The 25,781-nt window shown below is 39.9% G+C and overlaps 1 protein-coding gene across 1 annotated transcript in view; it reads left to right on the top strand.

The window, feature by feature from the left end:
* The window catches only part of C4BPB (complement component 4 binding protein beta), a 16,716-nt gene extending 4,795 nt beyond the window's left edge, over window positions 1-11,921 (top strand). The window contains exons 3-6 of the mRNA XM_042782568.1: window positions 999-1,175; window positions 8,977-9,070; window positions 10,887-10,992; window positions 11,778-11,921. Of these exons, the coding sequence (XP_042638502.1) occupies window positions 999-1,175; window positions 8,977-9,070; window positions 10,887-10,992; window positions 11,778-11,921 (521 nt within the window). The remainder of the gene's footprint in view (window positions 1-998; window positions 1,176-8,976; window positions 9,071-10,886; window positions 10,993-11,777) is intronic.
* Window positions 11,922-25,781: the final 13,860 nt, after the last annotated feature.

The following is a 25,781-nucleotide window of genomic DNA, read 5'->3' as shown; positions in this document are numbered from 1 at the left end:
CTCCGTATGTCTCCTTTTTTTTTCCCATCCTATAACTTTTGAACCCACCAGCCACTCCTCGGAAGGAAGGTTGGGCAATCCTACTTCGTAGTGATACTGCCTTGGAAACCCAAGGAGGGGTCGCTATGAGTCAGGGCTGACTCGACGGCACATAACAACAGCAACAACATAACTTTTGAAGGAGCTCTGGTAGCATAGTGCCTAAAGCACTTGACTGCTAACCAGAAGGCTGGCGGTTCAAAACCACTCCTCAAAAGGAAGGTTAGGCAATCTGCTTCTGTAGTGATACTGCCTTGGAAACCCAAGGAGGGATCGCTATGAGTTGGGTCCGACTCGACAGCACATAACAACAACATAACTTTTGGACTGGGAAAAATTTATGTTCGGAATTTACAGATGTGACAACCCAGAGCCAGGTGGTTTTGGCTTTTGCTCAAGGTTGCACAGCTCATTTGTAGTATCCTCCATAGAGAAGGAGAATAAGTCGTCTGAATCCTCTGAATCACTACTGTTTTTAAGAATGACTAGCGTAGTTCTCCTTTATACCTTTGGTTTTCTAGAATAAAGCACATGCATATTTTTATTTTTCATTCGTATGACTAAATTCACATCCTTTTGAATTCTCTTCTGTTTTTCTACACAGATAAATCAAAACATCAACATAGGACTCAAGAATTTTGAGCAATGCTTAACATAATAAGATAATGAGCATGCTATTGGTAATATTCACTTATAAGTTTAATCTCTTTTAGTAAATTCAATTGCCAATTTGTGTGATTATAGTGCATGACGAAGCCCTTTTCTGCCATACTCATTGCCAGCCTAGTCTTTTCTCATGCTGCATTGATACGGTTCGGTACCATGTACCTGCCCATACTAAAAATGTGCTGCTTTTGGTCTCATTTCCTGTGCTCTCACTGAAGCCTGCGGAGGTCTGGCCTTCTCTGTGGCAGGCTTCAGCACAGCATTTTCATATCACTGTCTGTTTTCTTCTTCAGTGGGCCACTGTCCTGACCCTGTGCTGTATAATGGTAAGTTCAATTCCTCTGGGCCTGTGAGTGTCAGCGACAAAATCACATTTCAATGTGATGACCACTACATCCTCAAGGGCAGCAGTTGGAGCCAGTGTCTAGAAAACCACAGCTGGGTGCCTCCCATTCCTATCTGCAAAAGTAGTAAGTACAAGAGAAACAATGATGAATGCCAGAGATAGTGTTTAGTAGTAACTTCATAGGCATTGCCTACATCACTGCAATTCTTAGTTTCTTACTGCTACTGTAACAGAAATACTATAAGTGGGTGGCTTCACCAAAGGGAAATTTATCTTCTCATAATTCAGGAGGCTGGAAGTCTCAATTCAGGGTGCCAGCTCAAGGGGAAGGAAGGCTTCCTCTGTCTGCTGTAAGAGAAAATCCTCAAATCAGCTTCTATAGCATTCTTCTTGACATTCCTTAGAGATCACCACATGGCATCTATCTTTCCCCCATTCATGATTACTTGTTTTTTCTGTACCTCAAGGTGATTGGCTTCATACATACCCTACCCTGATAGGGCCTGACTGACATAACAAAGAAAACCCTATTATCAAATGGAATTACATCTACAAGTATAGGGGTTAGGATTCACAACACATATTTTTGGAGGACACAATTCAATTTCTGTAACAGATGCTTTCCTATGTTTTGTGTCTGGGGAAGCTGTAGGATCTAGCAGGCAGCCATAAAATAAAGTGGAGCTTGCACGAATCCAGTGTCAACCCAAGTGATATATTCCAATGAAGTAAATCCAAACCATATGAGATTCTTTTCTCAAGTAGTATTCCTGTCCAGCTAGGTCCAATGCAGGGTAGTTGGGCCATTGGACTTTTTTTTCTTTAATTTCAAGATAGTTATTTAAAGTTTTTATTTGAAAAATACATACAAAAAAAGGACCCATAACTCATCCATTAAAAAGACATAAAATAAAAGGTGAAAGTCCCTCTTCAATTCCTATAATTCACACCTCTTTATAATCAATTTAATGTGTTTATTTTGTGATCTTTTTTGTTTATGCAGACATTTAAAATAAATACATACACAAGTATATATATATACCTTCAAACATAGGACTTTACTGTACATTTTTAAAAAAAAAATTTTTTATTGTGATTTGGGTGAATGTTCAGAGGCCAAATTCACTTTCCATACAGCAGCTCACATACACTTTGTCTCATGACATTGACTGCAATTTCCCACAATAAACAGCTCCCCTCCCTGTGTCCTTCCCTCCCATGTACTCCTGCCCCCTGAGATGTCCCCCTGTGCATACACAGCCCTTCTATTCTCTCATGACTGATCTCTTCAAGGAATGTATCTACCTAATGTAAATTTTCACCTCATATGCCTATCTTTTGTTTGGCTGGAAGCCACAGGAGTGGGTTCAATTCCAGACCTGAAGGGCAACTAGGGGCCATAGTCTCAGTGGTTCCTGCACGCTCTATTAGACCAGCAAACCTGCCCCCCCCCTTTTTTTAATGATTCTGAGTTTTGTTCCACATTGTTCTCTCTCTCTCTCAAGGATCTCCTACATAGAGCCCCCTCTGAGTGGTTGACAGTGGTTGCCAGGCACCATATGGTTCTTCTGGTCTCATAGTTGTATAGGTGTACATGGTGTACTAGTTGCTTGGACTATTTCCACACATCTTTGATTTTCTTCATTCTTCTTTGCTCTGGATGAGGAGCAACCCATCATTGCATCTAGATAGCTGCTTACAAGCTTTTAAGATCCCAGTAGCTACTCACCAAAGTAGGATGGGGAACAATGTTTTTGTATAGTATGTTATGCCAATTGACCTCGATGTCCCCTGGCACTATGGTCCCAAGCCCACAGGTACAACTACTTGCTCCCTCCAGGCAGCTGGAAGTGACTACAAACTTGTCCCTTGTCAGCTCTGCTATATACCTGGAAATTCTTACAAAACATACAAATACACTGTCTGAAATACACTGAAACACTGTTTGCCAATCCTATACATGGTCTTGGGCTCACTGTCCCCTGCATAGACATACCTAATAGTTCAGCCTGTCCCCCCATCTATCCACCTGTATATCAATGTTTGCCTTCACTGACAATGCAATACTACTTTGTGTGCAAAAGGGTTCATCTTTATTGTTTGTACCTGCTGTGCACCTCTCTATGTCTTCCTCTTCCTCAATGCCCCCATGTTGATCACTCACATTTGGTTCATTGCATTCTCTTCACTTAAGTCAATACTTGTCTCTACCTAAAAGTGTTCCCTTCCCTCCTCTCCTACCCCTGGTAACCAACAAAGAAAATTTCCTTCCATATATAAACCTTTCCTTTACTCTTTACAATAATGGACTAATACAATATTTGTCTTTTTATGATTGACTTATTTCACTCAGCATAATGTCCTCCAAGTTCATCCACATTATGCAGTGTTTTGCAGATTCTATGTTATTCTTTAGGGTTGTGTAATATTCCATTGTGTGTATGTACCATAGTTTGGTTATCAGTTCTTCTGTTGATGAGCATTGTTTTGGTTACCTAGTGCCACTCTGACAAGAATATATACCACAAATGGGATGGCCTTCACAAATAGAGTTTATTCTCTTACAATTTGGAGGCTTTAAGCCTGAGTTCAAGAAGTACCAGGCTCTAGGGGCTGTATGAAAGCTCCTCAACCTTGGGCTTCAGCTCTGCCTCTTGCTCCTGGCCCACTGAAGCCAGAGGCATCTCTTCACTCAACAGCTACTGGCTGCTGAGGCTAACAAGCCCAAGGTTGACAAATAAAAGGTCACAGTCCCGATGTTACCAAACCACACAGCAGGCCATTAATTCAAGTCCATTAAAAGTCCCAAGGTTGGCAGAGCATGGCAGGCTGCTGAACAATGAATGACAAGGCTACATGCAGGGTTCAAGCATCCCATAACTTAGAGACCACTCCCCAAGGCTTCTGCTTATCTACAGGAAGCAGACCACATCCCTAAGGCATCTACTCAGCTACTTCCAGTAGATTCCACCATAGAGTTGATTACCAGTCTCATCATGGGGAATACTACATCCAGCTGCCCAGCCCCTCAACCAGGCCTAGCCAAGTGGACACACAAACTTAACTACCACAGGCATCTAGGTTGTTTCCATCTTTTTGCTATTGTAAATAGTGCTGCAGTGAACATGGGTGTGCATATATCTGTCCTGGCTGTCACTTCTTTAGGATATATACCTAGTAATGGAATGGCTGGGTCAAATGTTATTTCTAATTCCAACTTTTTAATGAATTGCCATACTGCTTTCCACAGTGGTGGTATCATTTAAGAGTCCCACCGCCAGTGTATAAGAGTCTGAATCTCTCCACATCCTCGCCAGCATTTGTTATTTTCTGTCTTGTTAAACTTTGCTACTAGTGCTGGGACAAGATAGTATCTTGTTGTTTTTATTTGCATCTCTCTAATGGCTAATGAGGAGCTCTGGTGGCATAGTGCCTAAGGCATCTGACTGCTATCCAGAAGGCTGGTGGTTCAAATCCAGCAGCCACTCCTCAGAAGGAAGGTTGGGCAATCTACTTCCATAGTGATACTGCCTCAGAAACCCAAGGAGGGGTTGCTATGAGTCGGATTTGACTCATGACAGTGAGTTTGGTTTATTTGGTTTAATGGCTAATGATCATGAGCATTTCTTCATGTGTTTGTGGGCCACCTGAATATGCTCTTTGGTGAAGTATCTGTTCATGTCTTCTGCCCATTATTAAATTGGGTCATTTGCCTTTTTGTTGTTAAGATGTTGGAGTTTTCTATAAATTCTAGAGGTAAGTCCCTTGTCAGATATGTCATTGCCTAACATTTTCTCCCAATCTGTAGGTTCTCTTTTGAGAAGTCTTTGGAAGCACATAGAAATTTAATTTTTAGAAGGTCCCATTCATCTTCTCTTCTCCTGTTTGTGCATTTTGGGTTATGCTTGATAGTCTATTTATGCCATATATTAAGGCCCCTAAATTTGCATCTAATTTTTCCTTGAGGAACTTTATAATTTTAGGTTTCACATTAAGTCTTTGATCCATCTGGAGTTAGTTTTTGTGGATGGTGTGAGGTACAGATCTTGTTTCATTTTTCTGGAAATGGATATCCAGTTTTGCCAGCACCATTTGTTAAACAGATAATCTCTTCCCCCTTTAATGGATTTAGGCCCTTTGTCAGAGATCAGCTGACCGTAGGTTGATGGATCTGTTTCTGGGTTCTCAATTCTATTCTGTTGGCCTACTGTACATATTTTTTAAATTGTTTTTTTCATATGACAACATAATTTGGCATCTTCTGAAGACCAATGTTTATAGTTTTATCCCCTGCTTTTTATTTTTTTATTCTTAGCATTTTTTTTTAAATTGTGATTTGGGTGAAAATTTACAGAGCAAATTGGTTTTCCATTCAACAATCTATATACATTCTGTTTTGTGATATTTACTGTGATCTCCATACTTTAATGGCATTCTTCTCACTTCCTCCCTGAAGACACCCCTTCCCTTTGTCCTTCCTTCCTATCCCCTCCTGCCTTCTTAGCTCTGTCCCTGGGAAAATGCTGTTTTCTTGATTTCATATACCTGATTGTTCTAATGAGTGCATACCCTCCTGATATTACTGTTTACCTTATAGGCCTGTCTCTCTTTTGGCTGACAGTTGAATCATGGGCCTATGTTCAGTTCCTACCTTGAAGGAGAAATTTCCTGCTTTTTAATGACTGCATACAGATATGTCATAATTTATTCCACATCTCTCATATTGATGGCTATTTACTTTATTTCTGTATTTTTGCTATTACAAATAACATTGAAGTGAGTATTATCACAGAGATATCGTTTTGTCTATGCTACCATTTTTATAAGGAGCTCTGGTGGTGCAGTGGTTAAGGCATTTGGCTGCTATCCAAAAGGTTGGTGGTTTGAACCAACCATCTGCTCCTTGGAAGACAGATAGGGCAATCTGCTTCTGTAAAGATTTATAGCCTTACAAACCCAGTGGGGGTTGCTATGAGTCATAATCAACATGACAGCAATAAGTTGTTTTGTTTTTTAAATAATTAATATAGATCACTCCTCAGCATAAAGAAAACTAAAAAAATCCTCACAATTGGACCAATAAGCAACATCACAATAAATGGAGACAAGACTGAAGTTGTCAGGGATTTAATTCTACTTGGATCCACAATCAACATCCATGGAAGTGGCAGTCAGGAAAACAGAAGTCATATTGCACTGGGTAAATCTGGTGCAAAAAACCTCTTTAGTGTGTTAAGAAAGCAAAGATGTCACTTTGGAGACTAAGGTGTGCCTAACCAAAGCCATGGTATACTCATATGCATGCGAAAGCATGAAGGAAGACTGAAGAAGAGTCGGTGTCTTTGAATTGTGGTATCAGCAAAGAATACTGAAAATATTTTGTATTTTTTCCTGATGGTGTAATGCCTAAGGCATTTGACTGCTAACCAGAAAACTGGCATGTCAAACCCACCAGTGACTCCTCGGAAGGAAGACTGGGCAATCTACTTCCGTAGAAATACCATCTCGGAAACCCAGGAATGGGTTGCTATGAGTTGGAACCGACTTGGCAGCAGGGAATTTTTTTTTTTTTTTTAATGACAATATCATGCACTGCCAGAAGAACAAACAAATCTGCCCTGGAAGAAGTACAACTGAAATACTCCTTAGAAGTGAGAATGTCCAGACTTCATCTCACCTACTTTGGTCATGTTGTCAGAAGGGACCATTCCCTGGAGAAGGATATCATGTTTGGTAAAGTAGAGGGTCAGTGAAAAAGGGGAAGACCCTCAATGAGATGGATTGACAGTGGCTGCAATGATGGGCTCAAGCAAAGCAAGGATTGTGAGGATTGTGCAGGACCGGGCAGTGTTTCGTTCTGGTATACACAGGGTTGTTATAAGTTGGAGCTGACTTGATGGCACCTAACAACAATATAATAAATAATATCATTAAAGTAGCAATGTTGTTGTTAGATGCCATTGAATTGATTTACAGGCATAGAAAAGTTATTGTTTTTGTTATGTGCTGTCGAGTCGGACCCGACTCATAGTGACCCCTCCTTGGGTTTCCGAGGCGGTATCACTACAAAAGTAGGTTGCCCAATCTCCCTCTGAGGATTGGTCCTGGGTTTGAACTGCCAGCCTTCTGGTTAGCAGTCAAATGCCTTAGGCACTACGCTACCAGAGGTCCCATAGAAAAGTAGAACAGCTTATTTTAAATCAGTGAGAAAAGTCTGTATTCAATAAAAATTAGATAATTAACTATCTATTTGGAAGAAAACAAAAAGTTAGAGCTCTAGCTCACACCATATAAAAATAAATTCCAAATCGATTTAAACATATAAATTTACAAGGCAGAATTATTAAATTATGAAAATAAAATATGAAATAATATGTTTTTTATCTTGAAGTAGAAAAGGCTTTCCTAAGCTGTGGTGATGTAGTGCCTAAGGCATTTTGACTTCTAACCAGAAGGTTGGCGGTTCAAAGTCACCAGCCACTGCTCAGGAGGAAGACTGGGCAATCTTCTTCCGTAGAGACTCTGCTTCAGAAACCCAAGGAGGGGTTGCTATGAGTCAGATTTGCCTTAACAGCAGTGAGTTTGAGTTTTTTGGAAGCTGTAACACAAAACTCTAGTCAAAAGGAAGAAAATGGACAGATTTAATTACATTATAAAGTCAATACTTCTATATAGTAAAAACTCAAAACTCACTGCCGTTCAGTTGGTTCTGACTCATGGAAACCCCCATTGGGCTTCCAAGGCTGTAAATCTTTGTGGACGGAGACTGCCCCATCTTTCTTCAGCAAAGCAGCTAGTGGATTTGAACTACCAACCTTTTGTTAGCAGTCAAATGCCTTAACCACTACACCACCAGACCTTTTTCTATATAGTAAAAGATACCATAAAAATTAAAACATAGTAACACACTTGTCAAAAACATTTGCAACATATTTGATGCAAACTACTCCTCACTTAGCAACCGTCTTGCTATCTTATATTTTGCATTTACAATAGTAGAAAGTCTACTATCATGCAGTTTTGCACAGTGATGACATATGCCTGGAAGTTATGATTTCTCAAGTTTGAGGCCAGAGTATTTCTGGCTGTGATGGTTCAGGTTATGTGTCTACTTGGCTGAGCCATGATTCTCAGTGGTTTGACAGTTATGTAATGATGTAATTTGACAGTAGTCAAATTTGATGTAGTCATTCTCTATATCTGATATGGTCATCTTCTATTTTTATGTAATACTATTTTTTGCATAATGACTTGATTTTGGGAAATTAACTATGTCAATAAGTGAGAAGTGAGTGTAATCTCAGAGTTCAAAGGGACCTTAGAGATATTATTTATCCTGCTCATAAGAAGAAAAGCTGAGAGGGATGAATGGCTTCTTTAGTGCTACATAGTTAATAGAAGAGTCAGAATCAAAATTCAGAACTCCTAGAACCTCACTCAATTCTCTTTCCACAATTTTACACAGACTCATACCCTTTCCTCCCGGTTCTGTTCTCCTTTTTATCTGAACACTCATATTAGACAATTCTGTTCCACAGGGGATGTCAACCAATACGCTTTATCTCTTGCCTCAGAAAGTTACTTCTTAGCCTCTACATTTAATCTTTTTTTTCTCTTTTCTTTGTCTGGTACACTAGCAAATAGCATCTCTACAACTTAAACTTCCTTTCCTTATGCTCCAGCCAGTGAGAATGTACTCCCAAATCCCTAATGACTCAGAAGATGATCCAGGTGGGGAAGGGGTCTTTCACATGGACAAATATGATTTTGACTAGAAGGAAATGACTAGAGAACATGTCCTCAAGTTCCTTATGTGTTACTATCAGGACATCTGGTGTTGGCATAGACAGTTGCACTTAGGGATCCCTGCTATTTGAGTTTAACTGGCTTCACAATTCAGTCACTTCTGTACTTCTTTCTCTCAGGAGACTGTGGTCCTCCTAGGAATCCAGATTATGGCTATTTTGAAGGAAATGATTTCAACTCAGGAGCAAATATTACTTATTATTGTGAAGAGAGGTAAGTTTATGCAGCCATTCAAATATAAGACCTTGCTGATTGGCTAGGAGAAGTGTTTTGGGGGAATAACCCAATCTTTTTTCAATTTAATTTCCTGATTTCTTAGTGCTTCAGGATTCTAGGTCATTCATTCTGAGTCTGAGAGCTGTTTTAGCCCACTGCTAGCTCTCTTCAGTCCATAGGGGACATACTGGTTCCCCTGTTTATCCTTATCAGTATCTTTTTCTTCCCCTTTAGTTAAGATAAAGTATGAAAAAATATGTATTTTTTTTAAGAACCACAGACCAATACGCTTACACAAAAACACAACACACAGAAGTGAAGAAATTGTTGTTGTTGTTATTTGCCATTGAGTTGGACCCGACTCATAGAGACCCCTCCTTGGGTTTCCAAGGAAGTATCACTATGGAAGTAGATTGCCCAACCTTCCTTCTGAGGAGTGGTGGTGGGTTTGAACTGCCAGCCTTCTGGTTAGCAGTCCAGTGCCTTAGACACTACGCTACCAGAGCTCCTGAAGTGAAGAAATAGAAAGATGTCAAGTACAGATCTTTTAAGCACCCTAATTAAAGTCTAGCCTTAGTTTAGACCAGGGATTCAAACCAGTTCTTCCTGGTTCATTCATGGCCAATGAAGTGAAACCAGAATGGACTCAAATTTGCAAAATGTGTGTGCCTGGAATGATAACTGGAATGAGAAAAATTACAGGTCAAAGAGCTGGGATGGGAAACTCAGAAGAGGCATAGTGAACCCCTTCAGGGGCCTGATTCAGGAGATTGGATTGTTGCCAGAACTCTGGAGAGTGACACACTCAAAGTGGTACAGTCAGCCACCATCTTTGAGTAGGGCACCATTGTTTCCCACTCTGATGGTCAAGAGATTTGGTTACTATGCAATGCTCATGCCGCCTTTGTTTTCTAAGAGGGAGATTAAGGTTCTAGCAGGGCATTGAGCTGTAATTTTCTCTGTTTTGGTTATCATTCCAGGTACCCACATTTTGCAAAGTCCAGTCTGTCCTGGGTTTGCTTTGGTGGCCATGACTAAACTGGGAGGAACTGGTTTGAAGCCATAATTTAGACTGCCTGGTTACCCAGCAGGAGTCCCTGGGTGGTACAACTACTAACCTAAAAGCCAGCCAGAGGCCCTACCAATCTGTTTCTGAAAGGTCATAACCTTGAAAAGTCTGTGGAGCACAGTTTTATTCTGCAGCTTATGGGGCCACCATGAGTCAGAATAGACTTAATGGCAACTGGTATGGTTTAGTTTCGTCACCCAGCATACAGATCACCTCACCTTTCCTTTCCCTTGACTTAATCTTATTAACTTAGATGCATGTGGCCTCACTGGCGTGACAATCTCATCATATATCTGCAACAGATTTTGTAGTTAACTCTCATGTTTTTCAGATTAAAAGCTACTACTCCCTTTTCATCTGTTCACAAGGATTTATTTGAAGGATGGCTCTAAATTTCTACACCGTTTTAAAGCACAGCTGACAGATATTTTCTGAGGTTATTGAATAATCTAGCACTTCTTCCTTCACCCTTCCCACCTCTAAAACTTGTATACATATAGGTTCAGAATTTCTCAGCTCTCTGTATTCTATGAGTTGGCTCATCATTTGGTTCTCCCCACCTCTACCCCTGGAGAGTAGTATTACTTTATAAGTGTTTTGTAATACCGGGATAACATAAGCATGCATTAAGTCTCAGGGGAAGTTTCTATCACAGCATGAAATACAACTACACAAAATCAGGCTTAGTTGCCTTGTTCAGAAGATGGGAAGGCTAAGTGTAGTTGCGTTCTAATTTCTGTTCAGGTACCAGTTGGTGGGCACCCAGAACCAGCAGTGCATTGATGGGGAGTGGAGTGGTACCCTTCCAGTCTGCGAACGAGCCCCACAAACTGAGTTTGAGAAGGCCCTTGTAAGTAGTGGGATCATGACTAACTTGTTCCTAGCTGTATCTCTGGGCTTGGCATTGTTCTTGGCACGTGTTCAATAAATATCTACTCAATTTGGAATAATATTTTTAAAGGCCTTGATTTGATTGTGGAATGGAGCATGTGAACTACTAGATTAATATGTATTTTTATATAAGGAACTTCCCATTCACAATCATCATCACAGATGATTTATATCCCTGTTGGTCGAGGTGTTATCTTGTGTGCTTGTATAGAGAGAGCAAGGTACATAAGCTCAATGTCCAAGACTTGGAAGAACTGTTATGAAAAGTCTCTAAAATCCTTCTAGACTTCTAAAACCACAGAGCAGATCAATTTTCATTGAGACTCTTCTTTTGGTTTATAGTTAATAGTGGGTTACTATTAAGTGAATATATATATATGTTGCTGTTGTTATGTACCGTCGAGTCGGCCCCGACTCATAGCGACCCCTCCTTGGGTTTCCGAGGCAGTATCACTACGGAAGTAGGTTGCCCAACCTTCCTTCCGAGGAGTGGCTGGTGGGTTTGAACTGCCAGCCTTCTGGTTAGCAGTCAAGTGCTTTAGCCACTATGCTACCAGAGCTTATATATATATATATATATATATATATATTCCAGAAAATTCCAATGATTCGTGATGAAGACTCAAATCCCTACTTAAACCCTTTTCTGAGCCACCATTTAGGGACCTAAGTGCTATATACTCAGTATACATAGCAGGGTCTCAGTTATTAAGTTGTAACTTTAAAAAAATTTTCTTTCTTCAGATTGCCTTTCAGGAGAGTAAGGATCTCTGTCAAGCCACAGAGAACTTTATGGAAAGATTAAAGGAATGTGGCCTCGTATTGGAGAAATTGAAATATTCTCTGGAGATGAAGAAAATTGAGTTGGAAGCAAAAAGTTTGCTTTAACTTTGCAGCTGAACAGACCAAGTAATAGAAATACACCTAAGAATAAACTTTCTTGATTCTCAAATTGGTGTCAGATTTCTCTCTCATCGTGCTGAAGTGCAACTACATATTAATCGAGTGCAGTTGTATGGTGCACTACTCAGAATGTAGAAAGGCCAAGTGTTGTAGTTGTCTGCTTAAGATCAGAACCAGCTACACATTAATGGGGAGTGGAGGATTTTATTTCCTCTCTGTAGGGAGAACGGGGAAGCATAGATCTCAGCTCAGAGTGTGCCTCATATTTTAATATGAAACACAGATCATGAGGCAAAACATTAGCCTTGAATTAACCAAAAATTAAGAGACAAAAATTGACCTTTCATTTAGAGAAAATGACATAGAAGTTATATCCTTAAAATGACTCATTGAGACAGAAGTAGAGTTAGGAAACAAGCTCTCTCCTGTGTCTCCCCTATATCCTGTTTATGAAACCAGGTTTCCACATCTTCTGCAGTAATGTAACTGCCTTTTGGATGAAACCCAGCACTGCAAGGGTAGAATTGAGGTTGTGTAACACATGTGAATATATTTTTCTCCTTTTTTAGAGAGCAGAAGAAATAATCCTTTCTGTTAATATGTCTGACTGAGCTGACTAACATAGGAAGCTTGTTCCATCTTCCACCTTGACCTCCCTTGACATACATAGGAATTCTGGATAAAATATAACCAAAATACACAGACAACTTAAAAGAATAGAAAATCTCTAGGTGAACTAACTAAAAAATACCCCAAACTCCCTGCCATCAAGACATTCCTGACTCATACCGACCTCTCCTTGGGTTTCCAAGGCAGTATCATTATGGAAGTAGATTGCCCAATCTTCCTTCCAAGGAGTGGCTGGTGGGTTTGAACCACCAGCCTCCTCCAGTTAGCAGTCAAATGCCTTAGGCACTACACCACCAGAGCTCCCTACCAAGGAGAATAAGAAATGGACTGTGCTCTCAAGTAGTTTACAGTCTATTAGTAGACACAAGACACCTAAATATAACATTATTTTAGGATGGTTAGATGAAAGACATACTCTTCAGAGAACAGTGTTATACGATTCAGACTCGAAGAGGATCACTTATTTGTGGGAGGAGGAGGCAAGAAAATCTTCAAGGAAGAAGTCATAGTTGTTTGAGTCTTCAAAAGCAAGTAGAATTTAGAGATAAAGATTAGGCAGGAAGAATGTTTGGGAAATGGAGTAAGAAGGTCATAATTTTTTAACCAAGTAAATAAACTCCTAGGATTAATCAACTTGGAGTACAACGATTTTGACTTGATGCTCTTCATTATATCATTGTCTATATTCTCTATACAGCAAGATCTTGTGAATATTAGGAATGTCCAGTCTTAGGAAATTTTAAAATAAATTATGGTAAATGAGATATAATGCAGCCTTTTATGGTAGTGATCATGAAGGAACAGAAAATATTAAAGATAAAATGTTAAGTGAAAATATGATAAAGAATGACAAACACCACTTACTCTTGTGGAGTAAGAAGGTTTACTCATCTGCCAAGCAATAATAGGCAAAGATGAAAAGAGTTGTCTTAGAATGGTGAAATTATATGTGTTTATTCTTTTTTTAAAGATTTCTTTAATGCTTTTAAATGAATTTTTAATAATAATTTAAAAGGGAAGGCACTGAATCCTGAAAAGATTTTACTTATGAAAAGATGGAGGCAGGGTAACTGGGCATGTTTAGGGAATAGCACATCACCTAGATTGGCCTGATGAAACATGGTAAGTTGGGGGAGCAAGGCTTGAAAGATGAGTTAAAGCCAGTTGATGGAGAGTTTTGAATGGCATGTTCAAAGAATTTTAACTTTATTTGGCAGGCAGTGAGTTGACATGGAAGATTTTCAAGCAAGGAAGTGATAAAGACAGCTTATAAAGAAAGATTTCTCTTGTAACAATTATATGTATAGGTTGGTACGTTCCTGTTGTTAGGTGCCATTGAGTCATCTTTGACTCATAGCACAGCAGAACAAAATACTGCCCAGTCCCGCGCCAGATCCACGATCCCTGCTATACTTGAGCCCATCACCGTAGCCATTGTGTCAGTCCATCTTGTTGAGGGCCTTCTCCTCTTTCGTCAACCCTCCACCTTACCAAGCACGATATCCTTCTCCAGGGAAGGTCCCTTCTGACATGACCAAAGTAGGTGAGACAAAGTCTGGCCATTCTTGCTTCCAAGGAACATTCTGGCTGCACTTCCTGCAGGATAGATCTGTTAGTTCTTTTAGCAGACCACAGTACTTTTTGCATTCTTTGCCAGTACCACAACTCAAAAGCATCAATTCTTCTTTGGTCTTTCTTATTCATTGTCCAGCTCCCACGTACATATGAGGTGATTGAAAATACCATGGCTTATGTCAGGCACACCTTAGTCCTCAAGGAGACATCTTTGCTCTTCAGCACTTGAAAGAGGGCTTTTGCAGCTGATTTGCCCAGTGCTATATGGTAGGTTCATAGGTGGTGCAAATGATTTGCATTCGATTGCTAACCTAAAAGTTGACATTCAACCTGACTCAATGTCCTCTTGGAGAAAGGTCTGGCAAACTGTTTCTATGAAGATAACAGCCTAGAAAACCCTCCGGAGCAGTTCTACTCTATAATATATGGGGTTTCTATTAGTCACTCTATGGCAGTGGGTTTGGTTGGGTTAGTATAGTTGAAGTTTGGAAAGAATAAAGACAGAGACCAATGGAAGGGCAACTGCAGTAGTCCATCCAAAAGACAGTATTGACTTGAACTGGTTGGGTGGCAGTGGAAACGGAAAAGTAGCAGCAGACACTGCAACATTAAAATCAAAACAAATCGTCAACTGATTGAACAGTGGAGGGTGAGAAAGAGGAAACATTTAAAGGTGAGTCTGAAGGGCTACTCCTGGATTCATGTTGCAGTCAGAAGATGAAACTTCTGGGCAGGAAATTACAAGTTCCCTACTGGGTGTGTCAAGTGTGAAGTACTTGCAAGATGTCCAGTGGGCAACAAGGAAATGTAAGTCTTCATTTTAGGACAGAATCAGAGCTAAAGATGTAATTATGACAGAAGTCCTCTTCTGTTGTTGTGTGCCAGCAAATAGGTTTTGACTCATAGCAACCCTATATGACAGAATAGAACCCATAATGTTTCCTGGGTTGTAATCTTCATGGGAGAAGATTACCTGGTCTTTTATCCTTGCAGAGGCAGCCAATGGGTTCAAACTGACAACCTTTCAGTTAGCAGCCAAGTACTTAACCATTGTGACACCAGGCCTCCTTGAGTCCTCTTACAGGGTGTAGTTAAATCCATGAGAGTGGGTAAGATGATTAAAGATGGGAAGATAAAAAAAATTTTAAAAGAAAGACCTGAGATGTATTTCAGAAAGCAAATCAACAGCAATGTTAAATGTGGCAGAGAAATCATAAGAGATGAATTAAAGAAATTCTTTGGAGATAAGGTCATGCCTCAAAGAGGTGTGTCCTCAGAAGGAAGGGTGGATAGAAGACAGATTGGGGGACATATGGGGAGTGACTCATGAGAAAGTGTAGGCAAGAAGCAGAGGCTATGCATTTGAAAAGTTTGGCATCTTACTAAAGGAGAAAAAAGGAACTCCAGGTTTTGGCAAGATTGAGGGAATATTTCAAGGTGGAAGACACATTGAAAATGAGGTAGGAAAAGAAAAAGAGACTACTCTGAGTCAGGAGTGGATAAGGAGAGAAAATCTGAGATGAATAAAATAATATAGAATGATTTTTAGTAAAGTAAGAGGCAAGATCATCTATTGAGAATAAGACAATTTGGTGACAGTTTGGAACAGTCACTGTGAAAGGCAAAGAAAAGGATACCAGTAGACTGTTGTTGTTGTTGTTGTGTGCCGTCGAGTCAAACCCGACTCATAGCGACCCCTCCTTGGGTTTCTGAGGCAGTATCACTACAGAAGTAGGATTGCCCAACCTTCCTTCCGAGGAGTGTCTGGTGGGTTTGAACCGCCAGCCGTCTGGTTAGCAGGCAAGTGTCTTAGCCACTATGCTACCCGAGCTCCCACCAGTAGACTGTGAAATGGTATTTTGAAGACCCATCTTTAAAGGTGGCAACTTAGTTCTCAAAGCAGGAGTGTTCCTCTATGCTCATTGTACTCAAATCAGTCTCTCACCTTTGTGACCTGCCTCATGCTCTCTTTGCCTCTAATAATTTCTTCTCATTCAAAGCCAAGCCCAAATCACACATCTGTCAAAACTTCCTCTGTGGTTCACCTCTTTCCTTTCTAAAACCTTTAGGGATTTGTAGTGTTTATTACAGAAAGTCAAGTGGTCTAGAAGAATTGCTTTTTAATAGTAATATCCTAAGGATTAATACACCAGCTACTCCTGAGAAGGAAGGTTGGGCACTCTACTTACGTAGTGATACTTCCTCAGAAACCCAAGGAGGGGTCGCTGTGAGTCAGGTCCAACCTGATGGCAAATAACAACAACAACAACAACAAGGATTAATAAGAATCTCTGGTGGCGTAGTGCCTAAGGCATTAGACTGTTAACCAGAAGGCTGGTGGTTCAAACCCAGCAGCCACTCCTCAGAAGGATGGTTGGGCAATCTACTTCCATAGTGATACTGCCTCAGAAACCCAAGGAGGGGTCCCTATGAGTTGGATCTGACTCAATACCAGTGTGTTTGTGTTTGGAAGATTAATAGCTTAATTGGAAAATGTCAGGAATTAAGGGCTTTCCTTAATCTATGTGAAAACAAATGTGATCAACACTTTATGACATTTTCTGAGCAGCATTCAACTGGAGCTCTGGTGGCATAGTGCCTAAAGCACTTCACTACTAACCAGTAGGTTGGTGGTTCAAATCCACCAGCCACTCTGCAGAAAGAACACTGGGCAATCTACTTCTATAAAGATTTACCACCTCAGAAACCCAAAGAGGGTTGCTACAAGTCAAAATCGATTCAATGGCAATGATTTTGGTTTTTTTCCTACTTTATTCAACAATACACCAATGTCTAGAGGTCATTTGGTGCCTGGCATGTAATAGCAGTGGTGGTGGTAGCAGTTGTTGTTGTTAGTTGCCATTGAGTTGGCTCTGACTCAGTGACCCCATGTACAACAAAATGAAATATTTCCCAGTCCTATGCCATCTGCACAATTGTTGGTATGCTTGAGTCCATTGTTACAGCTGTGTATTTTAAATGCCTTCTAACCTAGGAGGCTCATCTTCTAGCACTGTATCAAATGATATTCTGTTGTGATCCATAAGGTTTTCACTGGCTAATTTTTAGATGTACATCTTCAGACCTTTCTTCCTAGCCTGTCTTGGTCTGGAAGCTCTGCTGTCCATTATGGGTGATGCTGTTGGTATTTGAAATATCAGTGGCATAGCTTCCACCATGTTAGCAACACTCAAGCTACATAGTATGACCAACTGGAAGACAGGTGGTGGGTAGTGGTAGTAGTTAACATTTATTGAGCACTAAGTATGCTTCAGGCAACTCAGCATGTAGTAGGAACTCAATAGATGTTTGTTAAATTCCCTGTTTTATACTATTTTGGGGTAGGACAGAGATTAGCACAGGGCAAGATCATTAGTGCCTGAACCCCAGGAAAGCCTGCTGGATCTTCATGGAAAATGCTTCACTTGTTGAACAATGCAAGCACCCATGGGTTCCAGGCTAGCTGCATTACATTTTGTATAACCCTCTTGTGTTTATTAAAAAACAAAAAGAATCCTGGCATCAAATTCAAATTACCTTTCCATTTAGGGGAAATGGTTGGCAGAGGAGAAAATAAACTATTGCAACATGTTATCAAGAATGAGAACTAGTGAAGAGGAAGGAGGAGATTGGGTAAACACTGCAGTTTTATGTCTGCAGTTAATCATTCACTGAGCCAATGGAGTATCTCTGCCTATCCATTTCACTCACCCATCTCTGACCAGCCAACCACATGGCTAGAATTCCAGGACTTTTTGCCAATTTCAGGGTATTCTGGTAAACTCTGCTTGGGGAAGGACTAGCATTATTAGAGATAAAGGCACTTTTCTTCCTTGAGAAACTACTCAAGGCACCTTGATAGAGTCTTCTACTTCTTCCTCATCAACCTGCAGGTCAGTGGATTATTAAACATTTGGGGTATCTTTGGGGAAAGGCTGGGGTTTTGTTCTTTGAGGAATGTAGGAGACAAAGGATAAGACAGACAGAAACTTGGAGAAGTTTCAGCAGAAATCTTTTAAGAGTATATTGTTATGTAGTAAGAAGCTCTGGTGGCACATTTAAGGCATTTAACTGCTAACCAGAAGGCTGGTGGTTCAGATCCACCAGCAGCTCTGAGGAAGGAAGATGTGGCAATCTACTGCCATAAAAATGTGCCACCTTGGAAACCCAATGGGGATCACTTCAAGTCAGAATCAACTTGATGGCAGTGGTTTGGTTTTGTAGGTTTTATGTAGTGGTAAGAGTATGGGTTGTATGTAGTGGAAAGAGTATGGGTTAAAAGCACTTTTAATGCCTTCTTAGCCTCAATTTTTCATTTTAAATGAGGGACTAATAATGGGTACTAAAAAAGAGAACTGAAGCAGAACTGATGACTGCAGTGCTAAAACACATAGAAGTGTAAAACAGCCAAGTGCTATTGTTATTGTATGTGAAAGATGTATGTTTTGGTTTGTTGGTACTTCACATCTCCCCAAATATGGAATGGAGGTGGAAAGTAAGTCAGCCTTCCCAGTAGGGCTCACTGAGGAACAGGATACAGGAAAACTAGTTTTCAATGTCTACAAAAGTGCAGCATTATTCTTTATAGATTTTATTAACCCCTTCATATCTCCTCCACGTCTGACAGCAAAGACCTTTAGATTTGATCATAATGAGAATATCGGACAACTCCACCCAGTCTCCGAAGCTGGAAGCCTTAGTCATCCTTACCTCTTTTCTCTATCTCACTTTCCAAATATGGCAATGTTGAGAACTTTTCCTTCTTGAAATTCTCTTCTTCCTTAGCCTACTAATGATAATGATAATGAGGACACTGATCCTTATTTCAATTCTTCAACAACTCCGGTCCTTTGCTGACTCCTGTGCTGCCCTAACTATGGTAGTGCAAAGAAAATGAAAAGTAAAGTATCCAGAAGAGGCAGAGGCATCAAAGAAGGTTTGTATTAAGCTTAGAAATGCATCTTAATGTAATATGATCACAGAAGGAAAGGTACTGACAGATAAAGGGATTTTAAGAAGGATTGTGGGCAAGTGTGCCAGCAAGTTCATAATGGATTCTGAAGCAATACAGTTGAGAGCAAAGTTTAAGGAAGGAGACATTCCATCTGAGATTGAAGAAAAATATGATCCCTTCCAGAGTTTGTATATATGAATTTTAGAAGGGGAGTTCATACAAGAAAAATATATTAGCTTAAGTAAAAAGAAATCTCTGATGGGTCCCAGCATGGTGCAAATAGTTAACACATTTAACTGCTAACCAAAAGCTTAGTGGTTCAGTCTACTCAGAGACACCATGGATGAAAGACCTGATGGTCAACTTCCAGAAAATCAACCACTGAAAACTCTATGTAGGATGGTTCTACTCTGACACACATGGGGTCACCATGAGTCACAATCAACTCCGCTGCAACTGGTTGGTGAATCCCTAATGGAAGGAGGTATTTTGAGACTAAGGATTTGCCCAGTGTCTCTCAAATTGTACTGCATCGACAAGGCTCATTGTGTTTTTCACAAGAGACCTACACTGTTGGCATAGTTTGTGAGCTGGTTTCATTTCTACAGGAATTTAGATGATGTCATTGAAATATGAGGGAGCTCTGGTGACGTAGTGGCTAAGGCACTTGACTGCTAACCAGAAGACTGGTGGTTCAAACCCACCAGCCACTCCTTGGAAGGAAGATGGGGCAATCTACTTCCATAATGATACTGCCTTGGAAACCCAAGGAGGGGTTGCTATGAGTCGGGTCTGACTCAACAGCACATAACAACAACAACAACAGCAACAACAACAACAGGATAGTCATAGTTTTTCAGTGGGCAGATACAGAATTCCAGAATTTGTAGAGAATAGAAATTAATGCCATCAATTTAGAGATGAGGAAACTGAGATCAAATAGCTGTTGTAACTTCTTCAAGATCACAGAATTAGACTGTGGTGTTGTTGGGACTCAGATTTTGGTCTCCTTGACTCCCAAGTCCTAGTATCCATCCCCATATTTTACTGTCTGCTAAGTTCTAGGCAGGTTCAGGTGAAGGATCACAGGAGTAGATTTGGGGAACTATAAATGCTACAACTGGCCCACTGAGTCACCATGTATTTTGACAGCTCATGAGGGAAGTCTATGGATCACTGTGTTATCATTTTTCAAAATTTACAAAGCACTCCACAGGCATTATTTCATTGGCCCTCAGTGAGGCAGTTAGTAGTATCCTCACTCTGAAGATGAAATCAAATTGAGATTCATTCATTTCACACTCACTGGATAACTTTTATATTTCACTCTGAAGATGAAATCAAATTGAGATTCATTCATTTCACACTCACTGGATAACAACACCAAGTTAGGGACAGAAAGTTGAATAAACACACTTCCCTTGTCTTCAGAATCAGTTGCTGTCAAGTCAACTCTGACTCATGGCAACTTGTTGTATATCAAGAGTAGAACTCTGCTGTATAGAGTTTTCAAAGGCTGTGATCTTTTAGAAGTTGATTGCCAATCCTTTCTCTTCAGGTGTCTCTGGGTAAATTTGAAATGCCAAGCTTTTGGTTACTAGCTGAATACCTAACCATTTGGGCCACCCAATATCACAGTCAGAGGCAAAAGTAAACAGTTACAATACCATACGGTGTTACAATCAAGATATCAGCAAAGTACTACAGGAGCATAGAAGACACTGATATTTCTTGATGAAGTTAGGCAATTCTTCACCAAAGAGATGATATTTGATCTGGACAGTGAACTAAGGGGGAAGCTGGGCATATAAGCAGTCATTCACAGAGGGCATTATGTACAAATACGTACAGATGTTAAAAGAATCCATGATATGTTTTGGGAAAAGTAAGCACCTCCATGAGGTTGAAGCACAGGGCTCTAAGTAAGGAGAGACCAAGGGACAGTTGGGAAAGTTATATGGAGACCTGTGGGAACTGGGAACCAATGGGAGTTTTTAATCAGAATAACATGATGTCAATTTCTTTTTAAGGACATAATGGCATCAGAATGGAAGCTGACACACAAATATCGGGAGGCTTTTGCAATGGTCTAGGGTGAGGTGAAGGGGGGATTATGAGAACTTAAACCTGGGCTGTGGAAGTAGGGTGTAAGAGACAATGGAAGATTCTAGTGCTGCTGCTATGACAAATTGGCAGAACTTTCTGACTCTGACTATGGAAAGGGGGGAAGAGAGGAAGTGAGGGTGACTCAAGCATCTAGTCTGGGGGACAAGGTGGATGTTGATACCATTAGCCAAGATAGAAAGCACAAAGGTCAAGAACTGTTGGAAAGAAAATAGCAGATTTAGTTTGGGACATGTTGGCTTCTAAGTGCCTAAGGAGATAGGAAGGCAGTTGGAAATTCTGAATTAAGAATTGAAACTTCAATTTTTTTAAAAACAGAACAAAAAATTTTAGTTTTCTTTCAGGATTGCAGATGAAAGTGTCAATAATCTATTTTTGAATTTGCAAAGAGAAACACTATGACAAATACTGGTAACTTTCAGAAAACAGAGCTGGTAATTTAAGTATTATTTCAGACAATAATACAGTAAGATAATCAGTCAGAATTGCAGTTTTTGCATGGTTAATGTTACTTTCCAGTGGCAGGGCAACAATCTCTAAAGTTCAGGAATGACTTGATTGGAAATATCATTTGCAGGGTCAGTTAGATAAGTTGCTTTTCTGCAGCTACAGGAAAAGAGAAAACATTTCCTCCCTCATATTTTGCTGAGGTTTCTTCCACCAACTTTTAGAAAGATCTATGGTTGTAAAGCTAAGCACTGGAATTGCACTAGTTAGCAATAAGAGAATAAAAGGCAGATCTGAATGGCATAAAACATATATGGAATAGGGCAGAATAAGATTTTTTATTAACAATTGAATTTATGGAGCATGCAGAGTTTTGCGTCTATAGACAATAAATGGGCCTAGAGGTATGCAGGTGATTCGTGTATGATGGTTAAAGTCCTGAAAGTGGATGAGGATGCAGGAAAACAGTTCAGGGTGAGCAACGGAGGCCCAGATTTTCTCTCTGCTCCAGGTGTTTTTGCCCTGGGTCTCACTATCAAGGGCCACAGTGGAAATCAGAACCAAAGGTTTCTGGCCCAGGTCCAAGGGGCTTTCCTGTGAACTGAGGATTCATTAAAGTTCATCTGGTGATTCAGCAAGGCCCCTGGGTGGCACAAATGGATTTGCCCTTGACTACTAACTGAACAGCTAGAGATCCTAACTCATCCAGCAGCACCACAGAAGAAAAACCTGAGGATCTGCTTCCATAAAGACCACAGCCAAGAAAACCCTATGGAGCAATTCTACTCTGTAACACATGGGGTTGCCATGAGTTGGAATCAACTTGATGGCAATGGTTTTCATTTTGTTTTGTTTTGTTTTGGGGGGAGAGAGGGAGTCAGCAATTCATAATTATAATTTTAAATCATTATTACAATGGTGATGTTTTGACTTCAATGAGTTCTGCTCCTGGCAGTGCCACATTCCAATTCCAATTTGATCATTCCTCCCCTGAAAGTTTCTTTTGACTGTTTACTATGTGCCATCCATGCAGTACAGCAAGCCCCCTCTCAATAATTTTGTGTGAGTCATGTACAATCATCATTCTTATTTTATAAAAGGAAATTGAAGCTTAGAAGAGTGTAGTAAATTGTCTGTGGGCACACTGTTCCCATGTGGTAGAATCAGGATTCAGACCTACATGGTCTGACTCCAAAACCCATGCTCAAGGTCTTGCCACATACCATCCTCCTCTGCCCCCAGCACTGTAGCCATGGTCACCATGTGATATAAAGTCCTCACCGCAGTGTGTGATCTGAATATGTGACTGCTTTTTCTCTACTGTCATAATCCGTGGAGGGAGGAAAACTAGTTTTTGTTTATTCCTTTCCCCCTTTACAGTCCTTTGCTGACTGGTTGCTGAGGTGATGACTTCAGGTTAAGGATGAGGAAGAGCCTAGAATAAAATCCCAGAGGTCAGTTCTCATTAAAATACAGGTGTGTGTGCCTTACTTTAAAATAAGTTAAAAGCTGTTCTCGACAAAACAAGCACTACATGGACATGAAACTACTATTTTTCTTTAAATCACATGTTATCTCTACCTGCTTTTGAATTTAAAACAACAAACTTATATTGAGCACTTTAAGTATGTGAGCCACAGTGCTGGGTACTATGTGGGGAAAGATGAAAAACAATCCACCCTCTGACTCCAAGGAGCTATGGTCTAGTAGTGATGAAGACAGACTTCAGATGTTAGTTATAAACCAAGTCAGAATTAGATGTAAACAAACATTCATTGTAATTGGATTATGGAAGCTGGCTGGGAGGACAGGAGAAGACATTGGAGATGGGACTGGTAGAATGAGTAGGAATTAAAGAGCAAAGTGTGAGAGGGCAGTTGATATGGGCAGAGGTAAGGAGGTAGGAAAGTTTGGAACTTTCAGGGTTCCAAGTCACGTAGGGCAGCCAGAGTATGAGGAAGTATGTCAAACTCCTGAGAAGTCACCCATCAAATGCCAGTTGAGTGAATGCCAATTCTTGAAGAATCAGTTCACAGAAATCAATTAAATGAATTTATCTAATGATCAATGTCTCTAACATTGTTTTAAGAAATATTCAATTTTAACATATTCAGTAATTATAAATGTATTTTTAAAATAAAGCTAATGAATATGCTCTTTTTACCAGCATTTTAAGTATTTATGTTCCATTTCCTAAAACTAAGGACCTAATCTTCTTAGGGCTATATTTTATGAATATATTCATAAATATTTCCTGAGTATGACCAATGTTTACAGTGGCCAGTTTTTTAAAAAGTGGACCTGGCCATGTCCTTCCTAGTCAGTATGATAAACTGACAGATGAATGGTAGAATTATAGCCAGAATGCTTCTTGAAAGAGAGAATGGCCAGACTTCATCTCACCCACTTTGTTCATGTTGTCAGAAGGGATCATTCCCTGCAGAAAGATATCATGCCTGGTAAAGTAGAGGGTCATTGAAAAAAGGAAAGACCCTCAACAAGATGGATTGACATAATGGCTATGATAATGGGCTCAAGCATGACAACAATGGTGCAAGAGTGGGCAGTATTTCGTTCTGTTGTACTTAAGGTTGTATGAGTAAGAACCAACTCAATGGCACCTAACAACATCATGAATAATGTATATATTTTTCTTGTGAATATAATAACAATTACAAAAATTCATATGGGAAAGTTTCACTTTATATTATTATCCTTTTAATTTTTTATAGTCAAATCCTCTTCGGCCGATTTATTGATATTTTAAAATCTCTTTCCTCAATTTTACTGAATGACAAATTCACTAAACATACTAAACTTACTGACTTACCAAAAGTTAAAGGAATTTATTCCTATAGTTGTTATAACTGTGTTAACTGGGTGGCAGAAATTTTTAAAGTTTCACAGATGATTTCAAAAACCAAACCAAACTCACTGGCACCCAGTTGATTCCAACTCATAGAGACCCCCAATGGGTTTCCAAGGCTGTAAATCTTTATGCAAGCAGACTGCCTCATTTTTCTTCCACAGAAGCAGCTGGTGAGTTTGGACCAATGACCTTTGGATTAGCAGCCAAATGCCTTAACTACCATACCACCAGAGCTCCACATAGATGATTTATGGGATTAACGATGCCTTAACCTTAGCTGTGGCTTCATTAAGTTGTTAAGGCAAGAACCAGAGAGAGTAGAGGTAGGGAGGGGCACTAGGAAAAGAGAGCAGGAGATGCAGGAGAAAAGGGGAAATGTGAAGGTCCAGAAGGCTGGTCCTAGCACCCCACAACCTCTAGATCACCTCAATTAGTCCTACAAATTCTGAAAACACATTTTCAGTAAATTGTTCCATTTGGCAAATTGTTTATTAGGTGAATTATTTATTTTTGGCAGAATTATCTTGGAGGCCATTTAGGCAGCTCAGGGATATGGGTGAAGGTACCCATGAGTGACAGCAGGTGGGAGTGACTTCATCAAAACTGAGTTTTAGAAAGATAAGATGCTTATATGAGTCATTACTGAATGAAGAAGTTAGGTCTCTTCATGTGGTGTGAAGAGCCATTATAAACCACCCACCACCACCACCACCATAATTTGAGAAAGAAACACCTTTAGGGAAAACACTGAGGAAATTGCTTTTACCTAAGTGGATAGGGGCTTAGAATGAATTATGGAAGATGGTTAGTCTAGGACCATATGAATCTACTAGACATATTGGAATTAAAAATAACATTCAATATCTCACAGGGAGTTGACTTCATATATTCCCTTGAGGACAAGGACTATTTTTAATGTAAGCTTAGAATCTAATGTTTTCACCAGTGGGGTGGAGAGTGGTGATGAAGAGTAAAAATTAGTGATTTTGCTTTAAATAGTGTGATTTTAAAATGTACATTTGGCATTATATACATCTATATATATGTATGGGAGCTCTGGTAGCATGGTGCCTGGGGATTCAAATCATACAAATACACTTATAGGACCATTGTCTGCCAACCCTATACATGGTCTTGCATACACTCCCCACTCATAGACATACCTAATAGTTCAGCCTGTCCACCCATCTATCCACCCATATACCCATGTTTGCCTTCACTGACAATGCAGTACTGTATGTGCAAA

This window comes from Orycteropus afer, unplaced genomic scaffold, assembly GCF_000298275.1.
Source record: "Orycteropus afer afer isolate SDZICR_OR568_19922 unplaced genomic scaffold, OryAfe1.0 scaffold00013, whole genome shotgun sequence".
Classification (NCBI taxonomy): Eukaryota; Metazoa; Chordata; class Mammalia; order Tubulidentata; family Orycteropodidae; genus Orycteropus; species Orycteropus afer.
Note: the sequence above shows the minus strand (reverse complement) of the source record. Positions and strands in the feature narration are given on the sequence as shown.